Below are 23,943 nucleotides of genomic sequence, written 5' to 3' on the forward strand. Positions count from 1 at the left end.
ATGACCTGGTAGATGATTAGCAAATCTACATCTCCGATCACCATACAATGTACAGTGCCAAAGATGGGTCCAAAGGTTTTTGGACCAGTTAGTATATTTCTAGCCATGAGGAGCATTTTTTCTGTAGGAGGATAAAGAAACTGTTTGGGAATGAGCCTCTAGCTTAATGGTCAAGGTTCTGGTCTTTAACCTGGCGGTCTGAGGTCCAACCCCAGCTTACCTATCAAAACAAAAAGGACGATAAAGAGACAGGAAGTATTCCAAACAAAAGATGTTTTTTAATGACATTCAAAGCCTGATGTCCGTGGCAGCTATTCACAGCGAAAGAAAACCATCCATAGTGTTGTAAACTTGTAATATCTAAGTTGTAAAACATGGAAAGCATAACAATACCACCTACTAAGGACCAAATCCACAACTTTTAACAGATATAGAGCCATAAACTATATATGTTCTCTTGAAACTATATATACTTTCTCCACGGTTCCATTTTTATTAGCAAACCATCCAGTAACGTCCAACTTCAAGCTCGCCTGAAAGTTTTGGCTGCTCACTGACTCTCTAAAGATATCAATTGCTACTGGTTCTGATGATGATGTTGAAAGAGAATATATCTCCAACAGATATATATAGACCAGAGTCATAACCCTTCTCAGAGTAGCGTAGATAGGATGTGTTTCCTCTGCTCGACTCAGGTTCACGTGACGCTCCAAAGACAGTTCCAGATAATGCTACTCACCTCTCAACCGTCCAATCAAACAGGGCATTACTTACTCTTCTTTGAAACATCCCACCGCTATACCTTTCTGCCAGAGTCCGGGAAGTTCTGCACATGCTGACAAAGGCAAAAGGGATTAGAATTCCTTGTGCGGCATATGAAACATCTAGGGGCCATTTGGATACATGGATTCTATAATCCAGGATTGTAAAATCCTGGATTTTATGAGCTAAAACCTAGATTTTACAATCCCGTAAATGTACAATCCAGGTCTTAGAAAGAAGGTCAGCCAAATCATTGGCACTTCTAGGAACACAGGAAAGAGAAATAGAACCATGTATACAAAAAAAACATAGAAATAAAATGACTTCCCAAAACCTACCAAGAAGTTGAGATAGAACAGAAACAAAAATTAACACTTCAATAACCTTGCCATTGAACTTCTGTACAATATAGTAGAATAGATTGAGGTCTTTATCTCCTTCATCATGGCTCGTAGAAGTGGTGGAGGGACTATATGTTTTGTTTTGTGATTCAGAGGATATCTAGATTTCTGCTGTTTTGAAGTTGCATCTATTTGGGTTTTTTTATTCTCTGTTTGGAATGGATTCTAATGATAATAGAGAGGGACGAGGTCTGAAATTAGCTATGCCTGGAAATGTATAGCATAAAAGTTAGCTGGTATTGTGTGCCTCGATTGAACTGTCCAATGACTCGAAAGTTTGTGGAGAAAACTAGGGTTTGTTGATTTTTCGGTGGAATCAGGATAAAAGGGCTTTTTCCGGAATAGGGTTTTTTGCAGTGTTGAAAGTGGGGTTAATGCTACCTTTAACTTGCTTATAGCACGCAAGCAGTCATCTTCAGATGTTGATTCGCCAGCAGTTTTTCTCCTTTGATAGAATAGAATACAGAGTTCCTGGTCGCTTAGTTGAGCCTGCGACTCTCTTCTTCCTCCTCCTCAGATCTTCTTAAATCGATTGAAAGGTTGGTAAGTCGATCTTCTCCTCTAACCGAAAACAATATACAAAACCCATTTCAATCTCTCTTTTTATTGAGGTTTGTCACTTGATAAAACACAAAACCCTATTCAATCTCTCTCATCTTCCGGTGGGCGAGAGTCTCATCGATCACAACACTCTCCTCGTTATCTCTCACATTACCTTCTCTTGCCCACCATCTGTTTGTTTTTTTGCCCTAAAGAAACTCTCTCTCTCTCTGGGAATTAGAGACTCGGGTTTCTCGTTTTCAAGATAGCTCAACAGCTAATTGTGGTCCAATATAGACAGATGGCGCCTCCACGGGTGGTTACGGGTGCTAATCTGGTTCCGCTTGGTGGTGGTGGGGTCTCGGGTAGAAGAATCTTGGATGAAAACTCCGTTCTTGGTGATGATTTGGGTTTTGCCTCTGGAGCTAATCTGATTCCTTAAGGTGGTTATTGTGGCAAGCATGTTGGGTTCTCTGAAGAAGTTCCTGATGCTAGGAATTTGGAGAATGATTCTGGGTGGCTTATCTCAAGAGGAAAGAGGGCTAGGAGAATTGATAGGGTGAAGCGGAGGCCTATAGAGAGGGGTTTGGGTGACTGGAGATGTTGTCGGTGTGGGTTTAAGAACTTCAAGAAAAGAGTGGTTTGCTGGGGTTGTCACTAGGGCTGCAACTTGAGCCGGGTTTTACCCGACCCGCATCGACCCGACCCGAAAATAGCCTGGGTCGGGTTCAGGTTTCATGGGTTTCGGGTCGAGCCGGGTTCACCATTCAAAAGCCCGCATGAATCTCGGGTCGAGCCAGGTTTGAAGGGGCCCGACCCGAGTTACATAAGTTATAGTATGTACATTTTTTTCTATTGTTAGTTAAAAGTTAAAGGGATAATTACATTTACACCCCCTCTAGTTTCTGACACATCCACTTCCACCCCTATAGTTTAAAACGTGACAAATACACCCTTGTAGTTTCAATTTGTTTAAGGTAGGCCCCCTCAGCTGAAGGTTCATCCATAGATTGAAGGGTTAGGATGATCCGATGGAGCTGATTTTTTGGGCACACCCTATCTATGTCAGGACCCATCAAATGAACGCTTTGGATCATCCAAACAATGTGGGCCCACATTATTTGGATGATTTTTTGGTAGTGTTTGGATTCGGGTAGGGGCCCACATTATTTGGATGATCCAAAGCGTTCATTTGATGGGTCTTGACATAGATATGGTGTGCCCAAAAAATCAGCTCCATCGGATCATCCTAACCCTTCAATCTATGGACGAACCTTCAGCTGAGGGGGCAAATCTTAAACAAATTGAAACTACAGGGGTGTATTTGTCACGTTTTAAACTATAGGGGTGGAAGTGGATATGTCATAAACTAGAGGGGGTGTAAATGTAATTATCCCAAAGTTAAAAGTGAAAACCCACGCACCCACTGTTACTGTATGTGAGTGTAATTTCTGCTTCTATGAGTTGAGTTGATTCAAGTGTTTGATTCAACATTGTTTGATTGTAATTACAACATTGTTTGATTACAACATTGTTTGATTCAAGTGTGATGTGAGTGTAATTACATCATTGTTTGATTCAAGTGTAATGTGAGTGTAATTTATGCTTCTATGAGTTGAGTTGCCTTGCCAAACAAGAATTTTCCTTAAAAATTTGCGTCAACGTGAAAAAACCCGACCCGACCCGAACCGACCAGAGATTTATCATGGGTAGGGCCGGGTTTGGGAATCGTGGGTTTTCCGAAAAAAAAACCCGACCCGACCCGACCCGAGATATTTCTCGGGTAGGGTTGGGTTCTCCAAAACCCGACCCGAGTTGCAGCCCTAGTTGTCACAAACCTTGGTCTAACCTAGACTTCAATTTCCCTTACCAGGCAAGAGATGGTATTGTTGCTCCTAATAGTGTGGTGGAATATCCGGTGGGTGTGTTATCTGGGAAGATTAACCCAGCTGTCTCTGATAGAGCGGTGTTCAATTTGGAGGTGGTTCCTCTGCAATCTATAAGCAACGCGGATCTTGGTATCTGGGGGAAGATTAAACCGGGTTGGTCTGGTAATCTGAAGGCTCTGGAGAGTTGGCTTATTCGTAAAATTAGCTATACTTGTGAGGTGGTGGTATATAGAATTGGTGAGCTTGAGGTGCAGATTACGCCTGCACTAGGTTTTGACCGATCACACCTTATGGCTTCATGGAAAGGTGATATGGATTCTCCTTTCTTAGAACTTCTTCTGTGGAATAAGAAATTTCCAAACGAGGGGAATTGTAACTGGTGGAGTGTTGAAGGAGTTCCGCCTGAGGCGTGGAGCGAAGAAAACTTTAGGAGAATTGGGGAAAAAATTGGGAGAGTTGTAAAGCTTGATTCATCATGCCTAGCTGGTAGCGGGTACTCCAAAGCTAGGTTTCAGATATCTTCTGAAGGGGTAGTGGGTAAGGAGTTATCCATCCAGGTTTCAATGGATGGGACTGTTAGATGGGTGCATGTTCAAAAGGTTGTGGATGAAGGAGAACTCAGTTCGAATCGTGACTCTGAAGCATCAAATGAATCTGGTAGCGAGCTTGGATCTAGGAGCCTGCCTCCTGCTGAGGATCTTTTGCAAGAGGAACCTGGTCTTTTGATGGTGGAGGAGCATATGGGTGGCTGTGAGGGAGGAGATTTGGAGGAGGCTATTTCTTCCCACGATGTTCATCGGCCTCCTGTACAGGTTTGGCCTGGTAATTTATTCCAAGCAGGGGCGGAGGAGGGAGAGGTTTTTCCTATTCCGGGTATGGTAGAGGCGAGGGAGGTGGCGCATGATAGAGTGCCCTGTTTAAGCGAGTTGCATGTGGCGCATGATAGCTCTAATCCAGTTGGTGAAATATTTGAATTTTAGAATGAGGTTTCGCCTGTGGAGTACAGGTGGCGCAGCTTGTGTGGTGTAAATAATACAGCATCAGAAGTTGTCAACCCCTCTGCATCTATTAATTGCTACAACGATATTTTGGCAGCGCTTTCCCCAAGAACCTATAGTAGCGAGGAAAACAGCTATTCTGGAGCCTTGACTCCCAAGTCTCCTATGACAGGCAATGGATATAGGGCCCTGGCCCACATTGATAGTGTAGCTGGTCTTGGGCCTCGATCCATATGTGAGGTTTTTGGTGGGTGTTTAAACGAGTGGACCTTAACAAAATCCCCTTCCTTTTCCTCAAATGATAATCTCTTATCTCCAGAATCGGATTATAGTTGTATCCTAAAGGACGGGGATGGTGGAGATATGTTAAGTCCTTCTTTCTCCTTGATCTCACCTTTGGAGGAGAGCCGATTTGTTGGCTCTCTGTCTAGAGATTGCAGCACGGAGAATCATCTCTACAGATTGAGGTTGTCGGAAGTGGCTGCCCATTTCGACTTTGATAATGCAGAGGAGTGGAATGATGAAGCCGAAGAAGTGATGATAGATGACGACATTAGGATGGCCCTTAAGGAAGGAGTTGTGGTTATTGGTCCATGTGGCCGCGGTAGTTTGAATGATAATCAGACGTTCTTTCGCATCCTTTATCATTCTAATTCGATTGGGCTTTCCTATAGAGTGTGTGATTCTTTCTGTTTGGAGGTGGTTGATGGATACCCTAAAGAGGATTACGCTTTTGCTAATTTGGCCAAAATATGCTTGGGAAATTTTGGTTTCTGTATGGATTCAATTGATTCTTTTGGAGGGTTGAATCGATATATGGCTTCTATTTCTGCTCGTTGGGGAGTAATGTCCACGGGGGGTTTGAAACACAATTTATCATCTTTTGCAGTGGGGGAATATCCATTAATGGATTTTCGCCATTTACCGCATCTGGAGTTGGGGGTTGGCAGCCCTGCGTCCGGCCCATCGAAGGTATGAACTCTTCTAATTATGTTATGGGTAATGATTGTTTTTATTCTGGTGTTGAAATGCAGGATACATCCATGTGCAATAAAGCTGCTATTAGTTCTCTTGGCTGTAAAAGGACCAATGGTCCTGGTACATACTCTTATGTCCATACATCGCCAGTCCATGATGTAGCATATGATATAAGGCGAATGTCTTTGGATGATATTGATTCTGGTTTCTCTGATTCCGTGGATCCTATCTTGGAGCAGGGGACCATGAGTTTGGAGGGGGGGAGTTCTGGGTTGGAAGCTGTAGAGGAGTCGGTGAATCATACGGTTAATGTTAGTCACAAGCTTGGCTTGATTTACCCTGGTCCTATGCCCGAGTTTAGAGACATGATTAGAGCTTCAGAGATGAGGGATACTATGGTGTCTGGTAATTCGGTGAGTTATTCTGATGAATCATCAAAGAGAAAATTCAAGGAGTTGGCTAGATTGAAATCCGAGGTGAATTATGGTGGGATTTCAGTTGAGGAAGAGTCAAGCATTTGTCTTTCTGGAAGGAAAAAGAGTGCGAGGAAGGGGAGGAAATCAGTTAAATTAGTTTCCTTATGAAGATACTATCTTGGAATGTTAATGGATTGGGATCTCTAGCAAAGAGGACTCAAGTTAAAGGGTTAGTTAAAAAGTCAAAACCGGATCTTATCTGTATACAAGAAACCAAATTGGAGGTTATTGATAGGAGTATGGTAAAAAGTCTTGGTGTTGGTTCGCATTGGGGTTTCTCTTTTGTTGAAGCTATTGGTGCTTCGGGGGGCATTTTCATAGCTTGGGACGAATCTAATTGGGTTAGGTCCGAGGAATGGAAGGGTAGGTTTTCAATATCTCGTAGGGTGGAAGATGCGGCTGTGTGCTTGTTTTCTAGGGTGTATGGTCCTTCTCTTTGGGCGGATAAGAGGTTGTTTTGGGAAGAGCTAAACGGAGTTAGGGATAGGTGGTCCTATCCTTGGTGTATAGGGGGTGATTTTAATGAAATTAGGTTTGTTTGTGAAAGGTTAGGATGTCGGAGAGCAAATCAAAACATGGCTGCTTTTGCAACTTTCATTTCAAAGCATAATATTATTGACCTTCCATTATCTGGAGCTAGGTTTACTTGGAGCAGAGGTGAAAGTCTTAGTAGGATTGATCGATTTCTTATTTGTCCTGGTTGGCTGAATTTGGCTCCTGAGGTTCTCCAAAAGACTCTCGTTCACTCGGTATCCGATCATTGTCCTCTTCTCTTGGATCCTAGAATAGAGTCTTGGGGACCTCCTCCTTTTAGGTTTGAGATTTCGTGGCTTCAAATTCCCCTCATGGAGGAAAGATTGGGTGTTTGGTGGGTAGCGCATAAGTGTGAGGGTCCAGCAGATGTGGTTATTGGGCAGAAGCTTAGGTATGTAAAGAAAAAGTTAAAGGAATGGGTAGCTGAAAGAGGTCAAGCTGATTCGAGTAAAAAAGTTTGGCTAGAAAATAGAATTGGTGATTTAAATGTGTTGGAAGAATCTGGGTTAGGGTCCGTAATTTCGAGGGAGGAATTGGTAGGGTTAAAGAAGAGCATTAAGGACTGCTGCTTCATGAGGAGATAACGTGGAGGCTGAAGTCGAGAGTGAGATGGTTAAAGGAGGGGGACAAAAATACGGCTTATTTTCATGCTATGGCCAGTGCCAGAAGACGGAGAAATAGGATCGAGTCTTTGGTTGACAATGGAATCAGAGTGTCAGGGAAGGATGAGGTTACTAGAGTGATCTTGGATTTTTATACGCCCCTGTACTCGTCTGAGGGTATCATGAGACCTCTTCCAGAAGATCTGGAGTTTAGTGGGCTGAGTATGGCTCAGAGGGTTGCATTAGAGAGTCTTTTTGAAGAAGAGGAGGTTGAAAAAGGTGTTTTCTCTATTAGTAAGGATAAGGCCCCTGGTCCTGATGGTTTTTGTTTAGCTTTCTTCCAATCCTGTTGGTCGTATGTAAAAGGGGATATCCTGAAATTTTTTGAGGAGTTCTATCATGGGTTGGCATTGGATAAAGGCACTGGGGCTACTTTCATTGCCCTTATCCCTAAGGTTCCTGTTGCCTCTAAAATTTCGGAGTACCGTCCAATAAGCTTAGTGGGATGTTAATACAAAGTTTTGGCAAAGGTTCTAGCGGATCGGTTAAAGATGGTGCTTCCATCCATTATCTCAGATTGCCAAAGTGCTTTTGTGGCTAATAGGCAGATTCTTGACTGCTCATTAGTTGCGAATGAGGCCATTGACTTTTATCTTAGAAATGGCATGGGAGGTTTTATGTGCAAATTGGATATGGAGAAGGCTTATGATAGGGTGGAATGGGATTGCTTAGATTACTTGCTTGGAAGAATGGGGTTTGGAAGTAAATGGAGAAAATGGATGAGGGGTTGTGTCTCTTCGGCTTGGTTTTCCATTCTGATTAATGGGTCCCCTAAAGGATTTTTTAAGTCATCTCGAGGTCTTAGGCAGGGTGACCCCTTATGCCCTTTTCTTTTTGTCATCGTGGCGGAGACTCTTAGCAGATTGATGAATAAAGGGAGTGGGTTGGGCTTATTCAATGGTTTTAAGATTGGAAGCCAGCAGGTAGAAGTGTCTCATCTTCAATTTGCTGATGATACGCTCCTGTTTTGTGAACCAAACATGATCCAAGCGATGAATTTAAAATCTTCCCTTAGATGTTATGAGTTGATTACGGGGTAGAGATCCAATTTTCATAAATCTAGATTATATACCCTAAACATCCCGCAGGATGAGGCGCTTGAATTGGCTAAGACTCTGGGTTGTCAGCTTGATCAATTGCCTTCCTCATACCCAAGGTTTTAAATCTCGGTTTCGGTTTCGGTCATCACCGACACCGAAACGTTTCGGTTTCGGTACGAAATTTCGAACGAAATCTTGTAAAAATTTCATTGGAAATTTCCGAAACGTTTCACCGAAATTTTGTACTTCACCGAAACGTTTCACCGAAATTTCCGAAACGTTTCACCAAAATTTCCGAAATTTCACCGAAATTTTACCGAAACGAAACGTTTCGGCGAAGTTTGGTACTTTTCCGACTCACAGTGAATTTCGTTTCGGTTTCCACCGAAACCGAAATTTAAAACCATGCTCATACCTGGGACTCCCATTGGGGGTGGGGAGACCAAAAAAATCTTTGTGGGATCCTGTTGTAGAGAGAATTGAAAGGAGGTTGGAATCATGGAAAAGAAATCTTGTTTCTAGAGGGGGAAGGCTTGTATTGGTTAAGGCGGTGTTGGCCAATATTCCCATATATTTTTTGTCTTTGTTTAAATGCCCGGTCAGTGTTGTATTGCGTATTGAACAAATCCAACGTAGATTTTTATGGGGAGGCAATGAAAGGAAAAAGGGTATTTCTTTGGTCAGTTGGAAGAGTGTGTGCTTACCTGTTAAGAATGGTGGTTTGGGTATTAGGAGAGTGAAAGAATTTAATCATGCCTTGTTAGGAAAATGGTTATGGAGGTTCGGGGAGGAAAATTCTCAGTTGTGGGTTAGGGTAATTGGGAGTAAATATGGGTGCAAGCCGGGAAAGTGAGAATCTAAAAACCATTTCAAGAAACAAGGTTTGACTGTTTGGCGTGACATTTTGAAAATGTCATTTGCTTTTCTTTTGAGGGTTAGATTTAAAGTGTATTCGGGGGATCGAATAAAATTTTGGAGGGATGTGTGGTGTGCTGATGAGCCTCTTATGAGTTTATTCCCAAATTTATATCGTGTAGCCGCTGAGAAAGAGAGTTTTGTTTCTGAATGCTTTGCTCGAGAAAGGGGTAGTTTAGTTTGGTCCCCTAGGTTTAGAAGGAACTTCTTTGATCGGGAGCTAGAGTCGGTTGCCCAATTTCTTAAGCTTTTAGATGGTTGCTACATTAAGAGAAGCGGTATGGATAAAAGAGTATGGACTGCGGAATCGTCTGGTTTTTTCTCTGTCAAATCTTTCTATTTCAGCTTGTTGCCTTGCAGTGTATCCTCCATTTCAGCGGAGGTATGGAAATTTCATTGCCCGCCTAGAGTTGGTTTCTTCGGATGGGCGGTATGTCGTGATCGGATTCAAACGATTAACTTCCTCCGGAAGCGTGGTATGATGCTTGTTGACCATTGCCCCCTCTGCTTGAAAGATGGTGAATCTGTGGATCGTCTCTTCATGCATTGCCTCTTTACGCGTCAGGTATGGAGTTTGATATTTCTGAGATTTGGCATATGTTGGATTTTTCCATTTTCTATTCCAGAGTTGATTCTTCTTTGGACCTTTGTGCCATGGAAGAAGAAGGGCAAAGTATTGTGGAATTTGTGTCTTCTTGCAACATGGTGGGTGATATGGAAAGAGAGAAACTCCCGTGTCTTTGAAGGGGTTGCAAAATCTCCGTATTGGATATATATGAAAATTATTGCGCTCACTATTTCATGGGCGAGAAGTTTACCGGCTTTCCGTTTTGTATCGGCCTTTGACTTATGGGAGGGTTGGAGGATTGTTTGCTTTAGTAGGAAGATCCGGCATCCGATTGTTCAGAGATGGGAGGCTCCGCCTATTGAAATGTTCAAAATTAACTTTGATGGGTCGAGTATTGGGAACCCGGGCCCGGCCGGTGTTGGTGGGTTGTGTCGGGATGCTTGTGGTGAAGTTATATGGGCTTTTGCCGGCCCTCTTGGAGTTTGTGATGCCTCGGAGGCCGAGGTGAGGGCGGTTTATCATGGCATAAAAAGACTTGAGAGAGATAGCATGGATATCACTATTGTGGAGGGAGATTCTTTGAATGTGATTAAATGGTTGAAGGGGTTGGTGTCGCCTCCTTGGAGATTTTCTTCTATTTTTGATGAAATAGATGATTTAATTGCGGGCTCATCTATTGTTTTCAATCATGTTCGGCGATCTGCTCGCAAATGGGGAGGCGGACTCCTTGGCTAGAAGTGGGGTTAGGAGGTTGGAGTTGGAGTGGTTTGACTTCCTTCCTCCCTGAGATTTGTCTTTCTTGTTATTGTTGTTTTATTTTCTTGTAATTTTGGTTGAGGCCCACCTCGGTCCCCTTCCTTTTTAATGAATTCATCTTGCCATTTCAAAAAAAAAACAATCCATGTCTTAGATTGTAATCCTGGATTATAAAAACCAGGCATCCAAACTGCGCTTTAAATTTTTTATCAAAACTAAATGTTTTGAAAATGTTAAAACGTGAGAAAACTACATGTTTCTCATGTTCCCTAATTCGCTATATGGTGAAATAATACTACTCTTTCAGCCAATGATCAGAATCATAGTGAGATTGCACCCCTCAATTTAAATCCTTCTAAAATGCATTACATGTAACCTTAACGGAGAATTAAAATAGAGTTTACCAAGCCAGGGAGTCTAACAAGGACAGTCATGCCAAGTATGGTTGCAACATCTCAACAGAGCCAAACATAGCCACCCTCTCTCTCTCTCTCTCTCTCTCTCTCTCTCTCTCTCTCTCTCTCTCTCTCTCTCTCTCTCTCTCTCTGTGTGTGTGTGCGTGCGCGCGCGACTGTATGGGACTGATATCCGCACTACCATATTTTGACAATGGTACTACTCAGGTGAATGAATGTTGATAGCATCTTGAGTATTGCAACACCCGTGAAAAGCTAATATAAAAAAGTGTAAAAAAAACTGGGTAGAGGAATTATCAAAATATGGTCGTGTGGATATCAGTTCCCTATATGAATTCTGAGCTCCGATTGGGTTGCTACAGGCTACAGTCCAGCTTGATTTGTAGATTAACAAAAATTAGATATCATAAGTCCTAACTAAAAGCTCATTCAAGCTTTAAAAAATTATGAAATGAAATCTATTTAAAGTTAACCTGATAAAAAGAACATAAATGTTGGTGAAAGATAAAATTCAAGCTAGTGGTGGTTGGCTATGGTTGCTCTTGCAGGCAACCAAATCAGTGTTGAGCCAACCAACTCAGTGAGTCAGTGTTGAGCCCAGTTACACTCCTTGAACAATGATATCCTATTGTTCATAAATTGTTTCAATATCCACTGAGAATAGAAAACTTCCATAAATTGATAATATATCCTTATTAAGGGGGCGAGGTTTCTGAGGTAAATTTGGCTTAAAATTATTAGTCAATAAAAGGTAAGTGAATGTTAAATTTGTAGTCATAAAAAGGTACCATTTTAAGGGTCAAACATTAAACATAAATAAGGACCAAGTTTTGCAAGGGAAATATTTCTGTCCCATGGTGGGTGGTTACTCTCTGTAATTTGATATTTTCCATTGGTGGTAGTGATGAGACCTCCTGGCATGATAAAGGGAGCCTTTCAGTCATAGGTTCCGCCAAATCCCACAAAGGGAGTGACCAGAGAATCCGAATTTGAACTCTCGCAGAGCACCATAACAGGCTTCATTTTATGAATGGTTGAGAATCTGAGATTGATACCCTGTCATATTGACTAGAGCATTAATCGTTCATTTTATGAAGACTTCAGCACACAGAAACATGAGAGAACTTGATGGTTAATGTTGATAATTAGCTATGTTGAAAATTAATAGTTCTACACCTAAACAATAGGAATAATATTTTGAGAAAACGGTTTAGCAAGAAAATTTAAATCTATTTTAGTTTTTATCAAGTGACCATTTTTCTATTTGTCAGCATTCAAATTATTGTATAGGCACCATCGTGTTGATGCATTGAAAAGCCGGACAATATCAGCCTATACGATATAACTGATGGTTAACAAACAAATTTTATCCATTAAACACTTCTTAGTGTTTTAAGTTAAGTGGAAGGCGGTGAAAGAGCGAGGGGGGATGATGTCTTATAAGATCAATTCCATATTCTATTTGATGATTTTATAGAGTTTTGAGATTTTAAGGAATTTGTTCCTAGGATAGAAGTTTCATTCAAGCATGAAAATGATTTATATCTTACGAAATAACACTATTATTATATGCTTCAGGGGCGCTATCCCCAATCTTGACAGCAGCAGTAAAAGTGGGCCCTTCGGGCCAGTTAATTGTATTAGGAATAAACATGAGATAGAATTCAAGAAATAAACATGATACATTATTTTCTTATTTTTTATTACTTAATTTGTTTTAATATTTTAATTTAAAAATTCAGAAAATTTGGGAGGCTTATGCCTCTTGCCTCAAGAAGAAAAATGCCTTGCCTTATACCTCGGAGACTAAAAACACTGGTCACAACTGAACATTTTCCTGGATGTCAACTATAGAGAGCTACATAGAGAGACATACCTATTTCAGGGGCAGGTGCCTGCAATGCTCCCAAGACCATCCATGCTCCGACAGGAATTTAACATTTAAAGGTCTGCCACGGTGTAGGGCCTACTCAATAGCAGCAGGTGGCAGGCCAATCACCACAACAGATTCTTGACAACCTCAAATGCAAAGATATAAGAATCAGTCAAACTTCCCAGAACAGAAACTTATCAAAATTTTCTTATAAGCATCGTTTTATATTTCATCTGAATTCCGAAATTTCAGATTTCGGTTGGCACTGAAACCAAAATTTCGCGATTGGATTTCCCAAATTTCGGACGATTTTTCAAAAAATTGATTTTTTGAAAAAAAAATATTGTATTATTCCGAAATTTCGGAATCAATAAAATAATACTTTTTTTACTACCGGATTTCGACCAAAATTTCGGTTTCGTACCGAAATTTAAATCCATGGTTATAAGAACCCAAAAGTGCATGGAAAAATAATGATTCGGGTGTAGAAGCATGCGACTTACCATCTATACTCTGATGCAAAAAGGTTTCACACGATAAACCGGCCCGACCACAGAGACTCTGTTTGATTGTGCTCCGGCAGTGGAGCAGACTGTTGATTTCCTCGTTGGAGCTGCTGTTGCTGCTCCTTATAAAACTTCAGATGCTCAAGAAGCTGATAATTTGCCCAACTATTCGGGGTTTCCACCTGGGCCTGAACAGTAGGAACTTGTTTTCCAGGAAAAGGGAAGCTCACGATACCATTAGCTGAGCTATTGCCATTACCAGCCAGATTGGGGTAAATGGGTCCCAAGTGATTGAGGGAATTGTCTAGGTCTGTGCCTTTGCTTGACGTGAATTGATATCCATCCAGCCAGCTATAATCATCAACTGGTGGATGGTCATTGTTCAAAGCCAAACCAGGAACGAAGTCATTTAATTGTTTAGAAGGAATGGGACTAAATCCAGGTGGAGGTCCAAAGTGTCTAACGGGCCTTCTCACTGGATTTCTTCTTGAATTTGTTGGCACACCTGCTGGTTTCATGGTTGGACCATCAGCATTTGCTCCTGCCGGCATTATGGAATCAAGTTTGGATGGTATCACAGCTTCTGAAACTCCCATCTGACTAGATAACAAATTGCCTGTAATGGGGTTGGTATTTAGTGAAAAGGGTAGTGAAAATGCAGGAGCCTGGGAAACACCCAACCCTGCTTTTAACCCAGCATTGTCCACAAACCCATTTCCAGTAATGCTCAAGTTCTTCAATCCATCAAGCAAAAAGGCTTGATGCTCTGAAACCCACTTCGAAGTGCTAGGATTAATTTGTTGAAGAGGCTCGGAGATACCATTAGTGAATGGAGCAAGTGCTCGTGAACTGGTATTTATGGTAGCTGCTTGCAGCTGAGTAGTATTCAGCGGTGTGGAAAGAGCACGAGTAAAACTTTCCCAATTACCTGTAGAATAATTCTCAACAGGCTCAAGGAGATCATGAGAAAGTGACTTAGGAGCACTCAAATCGGCATGTTTTTCAACAATTGTAGGCTTGAAAACAATCACCTCATCCTCTTCCTCTTCTTCTGTAGACAACAACCGTGCTTTAGGTTGCAAAACTCCCAAATTTCTTGGTTTCTCAACTGGCATACCTTGTATTACACCATTTGATTGGGAGATATCTACAGAAGCAGTAATAATAGGCAAGTCATCCTCTGATGTGTGACGCTCAACGCCTACAGAATATCTCTTCAGTTTCTGGTCAAAATATATAACCTGCTGATCAACCCGAACCACATTCATAAGAACCTTCCCAGCAGCTAGAATCCTTTGGACACGAGCTCTTTTCTCCTTGTTGCTGCCATCAATTCGTAATGAAGGCTTCCCCGAAAAGTCCAAAATTAGTTGTGCGGGCAGAAGAGGTGAAAATCCCCTCAACTCAAAGTCTTCCCATAATGCAAGGCGGCCAGTTTCCCCTTCGTCATACCTACTCATGTCTGAGAAGCAGGTTTCGTCTTCATCACCTTCAATGGACACAAATCCAGTCGAAATGAGCTTGTTCAAAAAACTTACGCACTGGTTCCAAAAGAACGATCTAGCAGTGGCTTGTTTCCCCTCAATATCGCTGCCCGCTGCAATATCTGGACGACAAGCTAACCACTCGGTAAAAACCAGAATAGTGGGTAACAGAGAGCTTGACAAGACATCCCGTAATTGTAAGCATCTTTTGAGGATATGGCCCACAAACTCAAAGGCGGAAGTAAATGCATTCTGAAGAAGAACTGAACGCTGCAAGATCTCAGCATATGACTGGCCTTCAGATTCTCGGTTCACATTATGGACTGTGAATATGAGAATGGTGATGAGCCTAACAGTGAAAAGTCCATTTTCGGCGGCATCTGAACCAAAATTCAACTCTTCTTCAGGCCCAGAAGAAAGAAGATCTTGTAGATCACTTATGACCAAGGAAAAAATTTCGCCAAAGGTTTCCAAGCTGTGTTAGGACACAAGTGAGACAGGGTGTTAATTCTTAAACGTTATTTATGAATGAAAAGCTAAAAACACATTCTAATGCTAAAAAGAAATACCTTGTCCGTGTGAAAAGAATGCCATTTAGTCGAATAAATCGAATACAGAAAGCTCTGTGAGTCTCAGGGACTGTGGATGCTCTTTCTTTAATGGAAGTGGCTTCTGCTTTAATATCTTTAGCTAGAAGCTTTGTTTCCCCTCTTCCTCTTCCTCTACCAGTCTTTCGCACAGGCGGTGTCTTGACTGGAGCAATTTTGGCATCCACAGGTAGCTGGGTGTAACTCTGACGATTCTGTATGACAGAAACAAATAAATACAGTTGTATCAGAAAATAGAAGAATTCCGGAGCAGATGTACGAGAGAGAGAGACAAATGCAAAACTACAGCCAAACATGACTTAACAACTGCATCAATTCTAGAGAATCTAAAAGAAATCTCTGAAATAGAATACAAGACAATGCAGAATGATTTCTTCTTTTTTACTACGTCAGCGCAATAGTATCAAAATGGTGTCATGACTCATGAGGAACTAGCACTTACAACAGGCAGAGACCAAGAAAAGCTTCAAAATGGTAGCCCTTAGTTAGAAGAGTTCTCACAAATTTCCTCAAATAAATAGAGAACATGTAGAATCAGTAATTTATATTGGCATGTACAGTTCAATAACTTTTTCCTAATATTTTATATTTCAAAAACTAACTCGTATACTGGAAACTGAAAAGGTTCGACCAAAGTGAGTCCCAGCAATGCTAGTAATCTCAAAGATCACACATCATTAAAGCATAAACCATGGGCCTTAGGCTACTATCAGAATAGTTTGAGAGGCATAATAAAATACCTTCTCAAATGCAATAATCAAGTTGTCCCTTGCTGTTGAGAAGGGGCTATCTACTGCCAAACTCCGAAAATACCGGTAAACAGCAATTAAATCATCTCCTGAATAAGACGCCAGTATTGCAAGCTGAAGAAAAGAAACATTTGTCCATGTCAAAGATTAGTTCAAGAATAAAATATTGGCAAATAGAAAGCTCAGAGGAGAAAAAACATTTGTCCAAGAGTTCCAAGATAAAAAATTAAAATGACATCAACCGTGACATAGAGAGAGGGAGAGAGACCTGATGATGGGGATTCCCACTTGAAGGCCAAAGAGAAGCAGCTTGTATGTAGTAACTCGATGCAGCAGCATAATCACGAGTGACAGAGTCCCCCTCCCCATATAATCCTTTGTAACGAGAAAGGTCACCCAAGTATATCAGGCAGCGATGACAGGACACCAAGCCTTTTCTCATCTCAACAGATTTCTTCCCATCGTTGGACAGAGTAATTTGATTCTCAGGACCATCAGAAAAGTAACCCAGAGGGAGCCCATACTTCGAGCGGATTTTCTGAATCAAATCGTGATAAAAGCCAGTTGCTTCTGAAAGGAATGCTTTTAAAACAGAACGGATTTTTTTTATTCTATCAAGATGTGCAGCAACTTTCCCGCCAGTAGATGCCGGAGTAGCATTGATGTGCGCTCTAAACTCCTCAATTCGCCTGTAGTGTAGCTGCCACAGAGCATACTCTATTTCATGTAATTCAGAAAAATGATGATCCTCAAGTATAATGGCTTCATAGTTCTCTCGCATTTGTAACCATGCATTGGGATCTGAAGGAATTTTAGACTGGGCTGCCTTCCTAAGTCCACTTTCCAACTCAATATTCTGTAGGAAAGGGAAATAGTATGCAAGAGTTAGTCATAAGTTACTATTCAGAAAAAAAAAAAGGTAGTCATTAGTAAACACGTGAAATGGAATTGTAAAGGCAAATGCCTCATAATAATCTACAGAAAAGGAGCATTGACCAACTCAAACATGAAGTATATCCTTCTTTTTTTATGAATGGTATGAAGTACATCCTTCTTATTGCTGAGATATCAACAGCAATTATTTCGAGTCTCCACTCCGCAGTTTTAACAGTCCAGTATCTAAATAAACATGGTTTATTATTTATTGGCAACCCTTGACCTCAACCCCAACCCAACATGAAATTCGTAATTGCAGCAAACTTCCCTATAACAGTATATTATCAATCTGAATGGGACTTTGAGCTGGAAGGTTCAGTTCCACAGACACTTCTTTGATCGTGTGTTGGATATGTTGATTCTTTCATGACTCGATTGCGTTTTGTTTTCATTAAAAGAGATAAGGATAGAAACATGCGGATTTAGAAGTCTGAGGGGTTATTCATGGTACCCCCCACCCCACCCACTCAAAAAAAAAAAAACCCACCCACCCACACCTTCACCCACACAGGGCTAAGGATAGAAGCATGTGGAGGATACCGGCCCCACAAAGTCATTGCCTTAAGCTGGTCGAATTGCTTCGATAAAATTTAATTGTCGGCTATTTACGCGGTCATGAGAGGATCATTATCGACCATTGGGCCATGTGCCTTGCCATGGGTGAGAATGTTGGTCATTTGCTTCTTCAATCTATCTTCATGCAGGACATCAAAACCTTCATCTTCAGGTTGTTTTGGGTGACTTAGGTTCTCCCCGGTACATTGCTGACCTTTTTCATTATTGGTCCTCCTTTGGGTCGGGGCCTACCAGAGGTAGAACTCACTGATGGTTGTTCCTCCTTGCCTCGATGTGGCTAGTTTGGAACGAAAGAAACATGAGGGCTTCAAACAGTGCCTCGAGAGGTTTGCATTTTCTTTTCTTTTTCTTTTCTTTTTTTAGGAATGGCAACGGGTTTGCTTTATTCAAGAACATATTTTCTCTACTATGGTTCAGTGGGCGGTTTTTTTTTCCACTCTTCCGGAAAGCTTTCGAGAACTCAATCTGTTGCTACTGGGACTTAATTAGGGCGAGCAAGCTTACGGTGGATCACCTTCCGTCAGCTTATATCCTCTCCCCACACCCCGGATGTTGAGCTTAGGAAGTATCTGTCTAGTTCGAATAGGTGGCCTCCTTTTCAATGCAGAGTAAGATTCAGTTGAGCTTAATCTGGCCCGAAGGGTGAGGCAGATTATTATGATCCAGAGATCATGGCTCTACTCTGTGATCAAACTCATGGATCAATCCTAGTTGAATTCACCTCCTGGGTATGCATGTTTGGGGCATCCTTGCCAATTGAATACATTCGTTGGCTCCAAGCCAAGGATCCTCGCCTCTAGCCAAAGCATTGCGCAATCCGGCTCCTCGGTATGTGTGTTTGGTTGGATAGCCTTCCTCGACAAAATTCTCACAGTTGATCACCAACGCAATCGTCACACAAGAGTCAGTTGACCATATGTTCCTGCTTTGTTGGTTGGCTAGGGAGGTATGGTGCAAAGTTATCAGCAGATTCGGCATAATATGAGTTTTCTCGTTCAGTCTCATCGATCTTTTAGAGTGTTGGCTCTTCGCCTCAGGGCAGAAGAAGGGTAAGATCCTATAAAAAAGTGGTCCTCTTAGCCACTATCTGGGCATGGAGGAAAGAAACTCACGGGTATTCAAGGGCTTCATAAAAGGATCACAATTCATCTATACGAAAATGATAGCCTTAACCATAACGTTGGCTAAGACTTGAGATTCTTCTGAGCTTTAGGTTTGTCTCAGGCTCTCAGCCTACAACCTACGGCATGGATGGAGATAGATTTGAAATAGCAGCGAGCAGCTGGAGACTCCTTCCCCGAGGCAGGAATCACCCGGCCTGGGGATGAAAAAACTCAACTCTGATGGTTCTAGCTTGGGCAATCCTGCCCTGCTGGAGTAGGTGGGTCTCCTTAGAGATGACCTTGGGTCCATGAGGTGGGCATTTTTGAGACCTATGGGGATCATGGATTCTAACGAGAAAGGGGTTAGGTTACAATAACAGTGTAGTTTGTGAGTGGGTTTTCATAGAAAATTTTAAGAGTCGGAGTCTACTAGTTTCCTTGAGCTTATTTTTTGAAAGGTTCATAATTTTAATTGATTTTGACACCTCTGTATTCTTTTCCTTTTACTATTTTGGGTTCTTATCGTAAGAGGAAAATGGTGTTTTTTTAGGCTCTTGCGTGTCTTATAGGTGGTTTTCACATTTGGACAGGTGGGTCTCAAGGTGCTTTTCATTGTGAAATCCTTCTTTCCATCCTTCATGGGAGTAGGAAAGGGCGGTTTCTGGAGGAGGATGTGGAACTCTGTCATCCCCTTTACAATTTATTGCTTTGTTTGGACCAAGGTTTAAGGTTTTGGTTTCTGTATAAGCAACACTTCATACCTTATTGAAAAGGTGTTGGACACGCTCCCGTGCTGAAGGAGCAGATATGTTATCCATCTGAACAGTCATCATCCATCAAATGTGTCACCAATGCTTCGTGAGAAACACAGCTTCCGTGTTAAGCTTTTCTATTTGCAACTTCAAACCTGCAAAAAAATCATATGCATTAGGAAAGAGACACAGAATGAGGCCCATAAAAAAAAATTTGAATGATATGGCCCAGAAAAAATGAAAAACAAAATTACAAAAAAAATGGAACATAAGATCATTAGACAATAAGTGCACAGCATTAAGCCCAAACATAACTAATGTTGCATGCAAGGAGAAAAGGCTATCAATAAATCATAACATGGTTGGAAAAATCAGCTCATTACAAGGAACTGATCCTTTTACCATGATTCTACAATCAACCTGCACCAAATTCAACCAATAACTGGCAAAAACTGGATCCAGCACACTCGTAATCTGTGACCTGATAGATTATTTTTCTTTTAAAAAATAACGGTGAAAAATAATTATTTAGCCAATTAAATACTTTAAAAAGGGACTGACACGCTCGTACACACCTAAGCAAAGACCTGAGAATGATTTCGCAACGAGAATTTTCCCTAGGGTTTCTTGTCAATTATAAGGATTGTATCAGATTTTGCTTGAAATGCTACACCAACACTGGCAAAAGCTACGAGATTTAGGAAGGATAAATGTAGAAGTAATTGTACGATCCAAAGTGTCTACGAACAGTGGGATTCTTCAAAGAGAACATCAGGCCCAAAGCTGAAAATTGGTGCAGCTGTATATCAAACTCAGATTAAATCCAATATTTTGACAACAAAGCTTCCCAGAATCTCATATCAAACCAGTCAGAAGTGTGTAACACTTTAATTTTGATAATCAACGATTATTAATAAAAAAAGATGCAAAATTACTTCAAGGAAAAAAGATTGCTCCCCGACATCCCCTTTTTTAATGGGTATTGACTATATCTCATTGGAGAAGCACACTAACCCTCCAGTTGTGTAAAAATTTTGGCAAATAAACAAATTCCCTGATAAACATTTTGTGTGCGTCAACAAAAAACGCATGTTTACTTAATAGTATGCAGCATTTTGGCACATAAACTAATATAAATTATATTTTATAATTTTTTTTTCTTTTTTGAGTGGTTTGGCGGGTGAGGGTAGCAGAAGGCTGAAAATGCCTATCACAAAATCATTCCCCTTGGTTATCTCGGGCATCTGGAAAGAATCAAATACTTGAAATTTTTTCAAATACCAATGTAATAGGTTAAGAAAGTAATTAAAAGAGAAGGTGGAGTTTCTTTAGGTAAATCAACACATGGCTGGACTAATATGCCCAGGGACCATTTGAAAGCAAGCAGATCTTAACATTCTTGGCAAGCTAAGCGTAGGCGAACACTAGAAGTATGCTGGCAATGGGGAACTTCTGCAGATTGTCTGACTATAGGGAACTTCTGCAGATTGTCTGACTATAGGGAACTTCTGCAGATTGTCTGGAAACAGTTCTACTAGCCCAACATGGGCGCATCTGGACAAGCTCACACCTTTGAAGTTGAGGTTATGAGAAAGAAATAGCATCAGGGTCCTATTGATCTTTTTGCACTCAAGGAGTTGGATCGAAGAAAATTTTTCATCATAAAAAAGATGGATATAGAAGGAATGCCCTCCTCCACTGCTACTAAATTGTCCACTTTTGAGAAATTGAACATACGTACATCAGCTAGTCTGAGATTAGCAGAGCATCTAATCAAATACATCAGTAAAACGATGAAGTTGGCACAATATATGCAATGATTGAGCAAGAAATCAGACCAACTGCTCGAAACATCAAAAGCATGTGACGTTGCTAATAGAAACTAATGGTGCACTTTTCCTGTCCTATGCATGGAGAAGGTAATCATCAAACCCTTGCCACTGCATAAAACATCGGGCATTTACGATTATGTGAGAGAACTTTCAAGTTTCAACTCCAAGAAGCTGCCAACCAATTACCCTAACAAATAGCAACCTATGGACTCCCATCATTAGCGAGAAGAAAAGGCGCCAAATAAAGTAAAACCCACACAGATGGATATTCACCAAACAAAATAAACTAGCCTAAGAAAAAAATTTCATATTTTAAGAATAAAAGGGATCATAATCAACACAAACTTAGTGAACCAATTACCCTAACAAATAGCCAACCAATTACCCTAACAAATATCACCCTATGGACTCTCACCTTTAGCGATAAGAAAAGACGCCAAATAGAGTACAACCCGCAAAGATGAATATTCACCAGACAAAATAAACTATCCTAACAACTTTCTTCGGGATTTTACGAATAAAGGGATCAAAATGAACACAACCTATCCCAACAAAACCTAGGGATATAAGAGAAGTAAGGGCGAGTGGCAAACCATGACCTAAAAATCAGCATCGTTCCCTGTAACAAGAATCAAGACAGTCGTGATCGGAAAAAAGTACAAAAACCAGTCTTTGATAAACATCAAACCCTTGTCATAATCTGACTTACTATCGGCCGTCATAATCTGAAATGATCAGGGCCTAAAATACATAAGCCGTAAACACATAATAACTACATTACAACAGTTACGTGCCTAAGAAAACTTTGTTTAGGAGAGTAATGATTCCTCTCGAATTGAACCGCCTCAAATCAACAACCGCTTTTCCCATCTTTTTCTCTTTTTTCTTTGTTTATGAATCAACCTATTTTCCCATCTTTCTCTCTCTCTTTTCTTTGTTTCTTTGTGTTACAGCCAATTAGCACATAACAACAACCACCCTATAAACAAAGAAGTTGAATGGCCAATTTCAAAGATTGTTTGATAGAATCTTAATATACTCCTTTTGATGTATAAAAACCTGTTAAACAGAAACTGTGACAAACTAACATGCAATGGTTGCTGCACTCACTATTGTCGCAACAGCACTCACAATCAACTTTGCCCGCTTTGTGGGGCGACCATCCTCGGTTCTAAGTCTCCGATCGTCCATCTAACAACAAGTGGTTACTACTCAACAAGAAGAAGAACAAGCCTCAAATTTGCACCAACTGCTGAAAATAACAAGAAACAAATAAAAGAAACCCCAAACAAGACATGGAATGGGGATTACAACACATAACAACGAACAGCACATAACAAATAAAGAAGCCCCAAACACGACATGGAATGGGGCTTACAACACATTAAACGCAATATCACGTAAAGTAAGAACAAACCTCAAGAAGGTTAGGAAGGAAATCGACAGTAGGATGGTTACCTGCAAAAGAATAAATCAAACAAATCATCATGACTTAATAAATTCTGAGTAACTAATACATAAAGACAAATTCTGTCTTAAAAAAATCAGAATTGTGAATCTCATCACCATAACCCACTAAACCCCCAAAAACACCGAGTTGCACTAAAAAAGTAAGCAAAAATCATATCAAATTCCGGTCAGGTTGAGCTTTTGCTGAAAAATCATATCAAATAAGCAAAAATAAACAAAAAATATGTAAAAAGAAAAAACCAACACATGGAGAGAAAGATAGAGGGAGAGAGAGAAAGTTTGAATAAAAAATCCATAAAAACAACCAAAACCCCCAATAAAAAAAATCCCTAAATCTAAAAAAAACCAACAAACCTAGAGCTTGGATTATCGGTTCTTAGTCTCGGAAAAGCGGGAGAAATGAAACTTTATTTCAATTTTATGAAACCTGAAATAGGGTTTCTGTAAATATTCTCAAATAGGGTTTCTCAAAAACACGAAATAGGATTTCTCAAATCAATTTTACAGAGGTATTTATAGAAACCTATTTCAGATTTGCTAAATCAGGTTTATAGAAACCTATTTCAGATTGGAGAAGATGAGCACAAGGGTTTAAAAAAAAAAAATGAAAGAATGGGGAAGAGAGACAAAAAACAGAGAAGAGAGAGTTAGAGGACGTACCGATCGGGGAAACTTGAGAGAAAAGTAGGGTTTTCCGATTGTTTGTATCGGAAATGGGATGGGAGAAAAGTCGCGGAAAAGTCTTTTCAACCTCATTTATTTCATTTTCCACGTTTGATAAAATAGTTTCCGAGAAAATTAAAAGAACACTAAACTATCAGTTTCCGCGGAAAAAAAACAGACGGGAAAGAAAACAATCCGAAACTTTTTTGTTTCGGGTCTTCTGCCTTTTTTTATAGGCGTGAAGAACACGGTCAACCCTAACCCAACCGGTTCCAAATTCGATTCGGGTTGAGTGGGGTTGGGTTCGGGTTCATCTGGGCCAGCATAAAAATACAATAAAAAAACGGTTACTAATTGGCTTTTCCCAACCCAACCCGAAAAAATGCCAACCCAACTCGAGCCAATATCGGGTTCAACCCGTCGGGTTAGGGTTGAGCCGGACCCAAGTTGCACCCC

The 23,943-nt window shown here is 40.8% G+C and overlaps 2 protein-coding genes across 8 annotated transcripts; one reads left to right on the forward strand and one right to left on the reverse strand.

Moving 5' to 3' along the window:
• Window positions 1-256: 256 nt before the first annotated feature.
• Window positions 257-23,597, reverse strand: LOC143856433 (nonsense-mediated mRNA decay factor SMG7-like). Of its 7 annotated transcripts, none has more exons than XM_077366646.1 (10): window positions 23,485-23,593; window positions 22,772-22,812; window positions 22,486-22,603; window positions 19,532-19,677; window positions 16,424-17,011; window positions 16,147-16,269; window positions 15,368-15,600; window positions 13,312-15,273; window positions 12,812-12,954; window positions 257-835 (listed from the first exon to the last, which is right to left on the reverse strand). In XM_077366646.1, the coding sequence occupies exons 4-8, from the start codon at window positions 19,601-19,603 to the stop codon at window positions 13,338-13,340; spliced, it is 2,952 nt and encodes a 983-aa protein (XP_077222761.1). In that variant the 5' UTR covers window positions 19,604-19,677; window positions 22,486-22,603; window positions 22,772-22,812; window positions 23,485-23,593; the 3' UTR covers window positions 257-835; window positions 12,812-12,954; window positions 13,312-13,337. The 7 variants fall into 7 exon arrangements, with proteins under 7 accessions (XP_077222761.1, XP_077222759.1, XP_077222762.1 ...); XM_077366644.1 differs by having other exon boundaries at window positions 22,465-22,603; XM_077366647.1 differs by having other exon boundaries at window positions 22,486-22,545; window positions 23,485-23,588.
• Window positions 6,149-7,162, forward strand: LOC143855782 (uncharacterized). Its single transcript, XM_077365849.1, has one exon. It carries the CDS (start codon window positions 6,149-6,151, stop codon window positions 7,160-7,162), a length of 1,014 nt encoding a protein of 337 aa, XP_077221964.1.
• Window positions 23,598-23,943: the final 346 nt, after the last annotated feature.

This window comes from Tasmannia lanceolata, unplaced genomic scaffold (assembly GCF_043159265.1).
Source record: "Tasmannia lanceolata isolate RefF3 unplaced genomic scaffold, GAP_Taslan_0.1 ptg000023l, whole genome shotgun sequence".
Taxonomy (NCBI): Eukaryota; Viridiplantae; Streptophyta; class Magnoliopsida; order Canellales; family Winteraceae; genus Tasmannia; species Tasmannia lanceolata.

Bases quoted from the DNA above. Each gene is read 5' to 3' on its own strand.
- LOC143855782 (XM_077365849.1), top strand. From the start codon at position 6,149: ATGAAGATACTATCTTGGAATGTTAATGGATTGGGATCTCTAGCAAAG.
- LOC143856433 (XM_077366648.1), bottom strand. From the start codon at position 19,603: ATGATGACTGTTCAGATGGATAACATATCTGCTCCTTCAGCACGGGAG. The intron at 17,012-19,531 runs GTATGAAGTGTT...CCTTTCCTACAG, and splicing joins TCCAACACCTTTTCAATAAG to AATATTGAGTTGGAAAGTGG. The intron at 15,274-15,367 runs GTATTTCTTTTT...GTCCTAACACAG, and splicing joins ATTCTTTTCACACGGACAAG to CTTGGAAACCTTTGGCGAAA.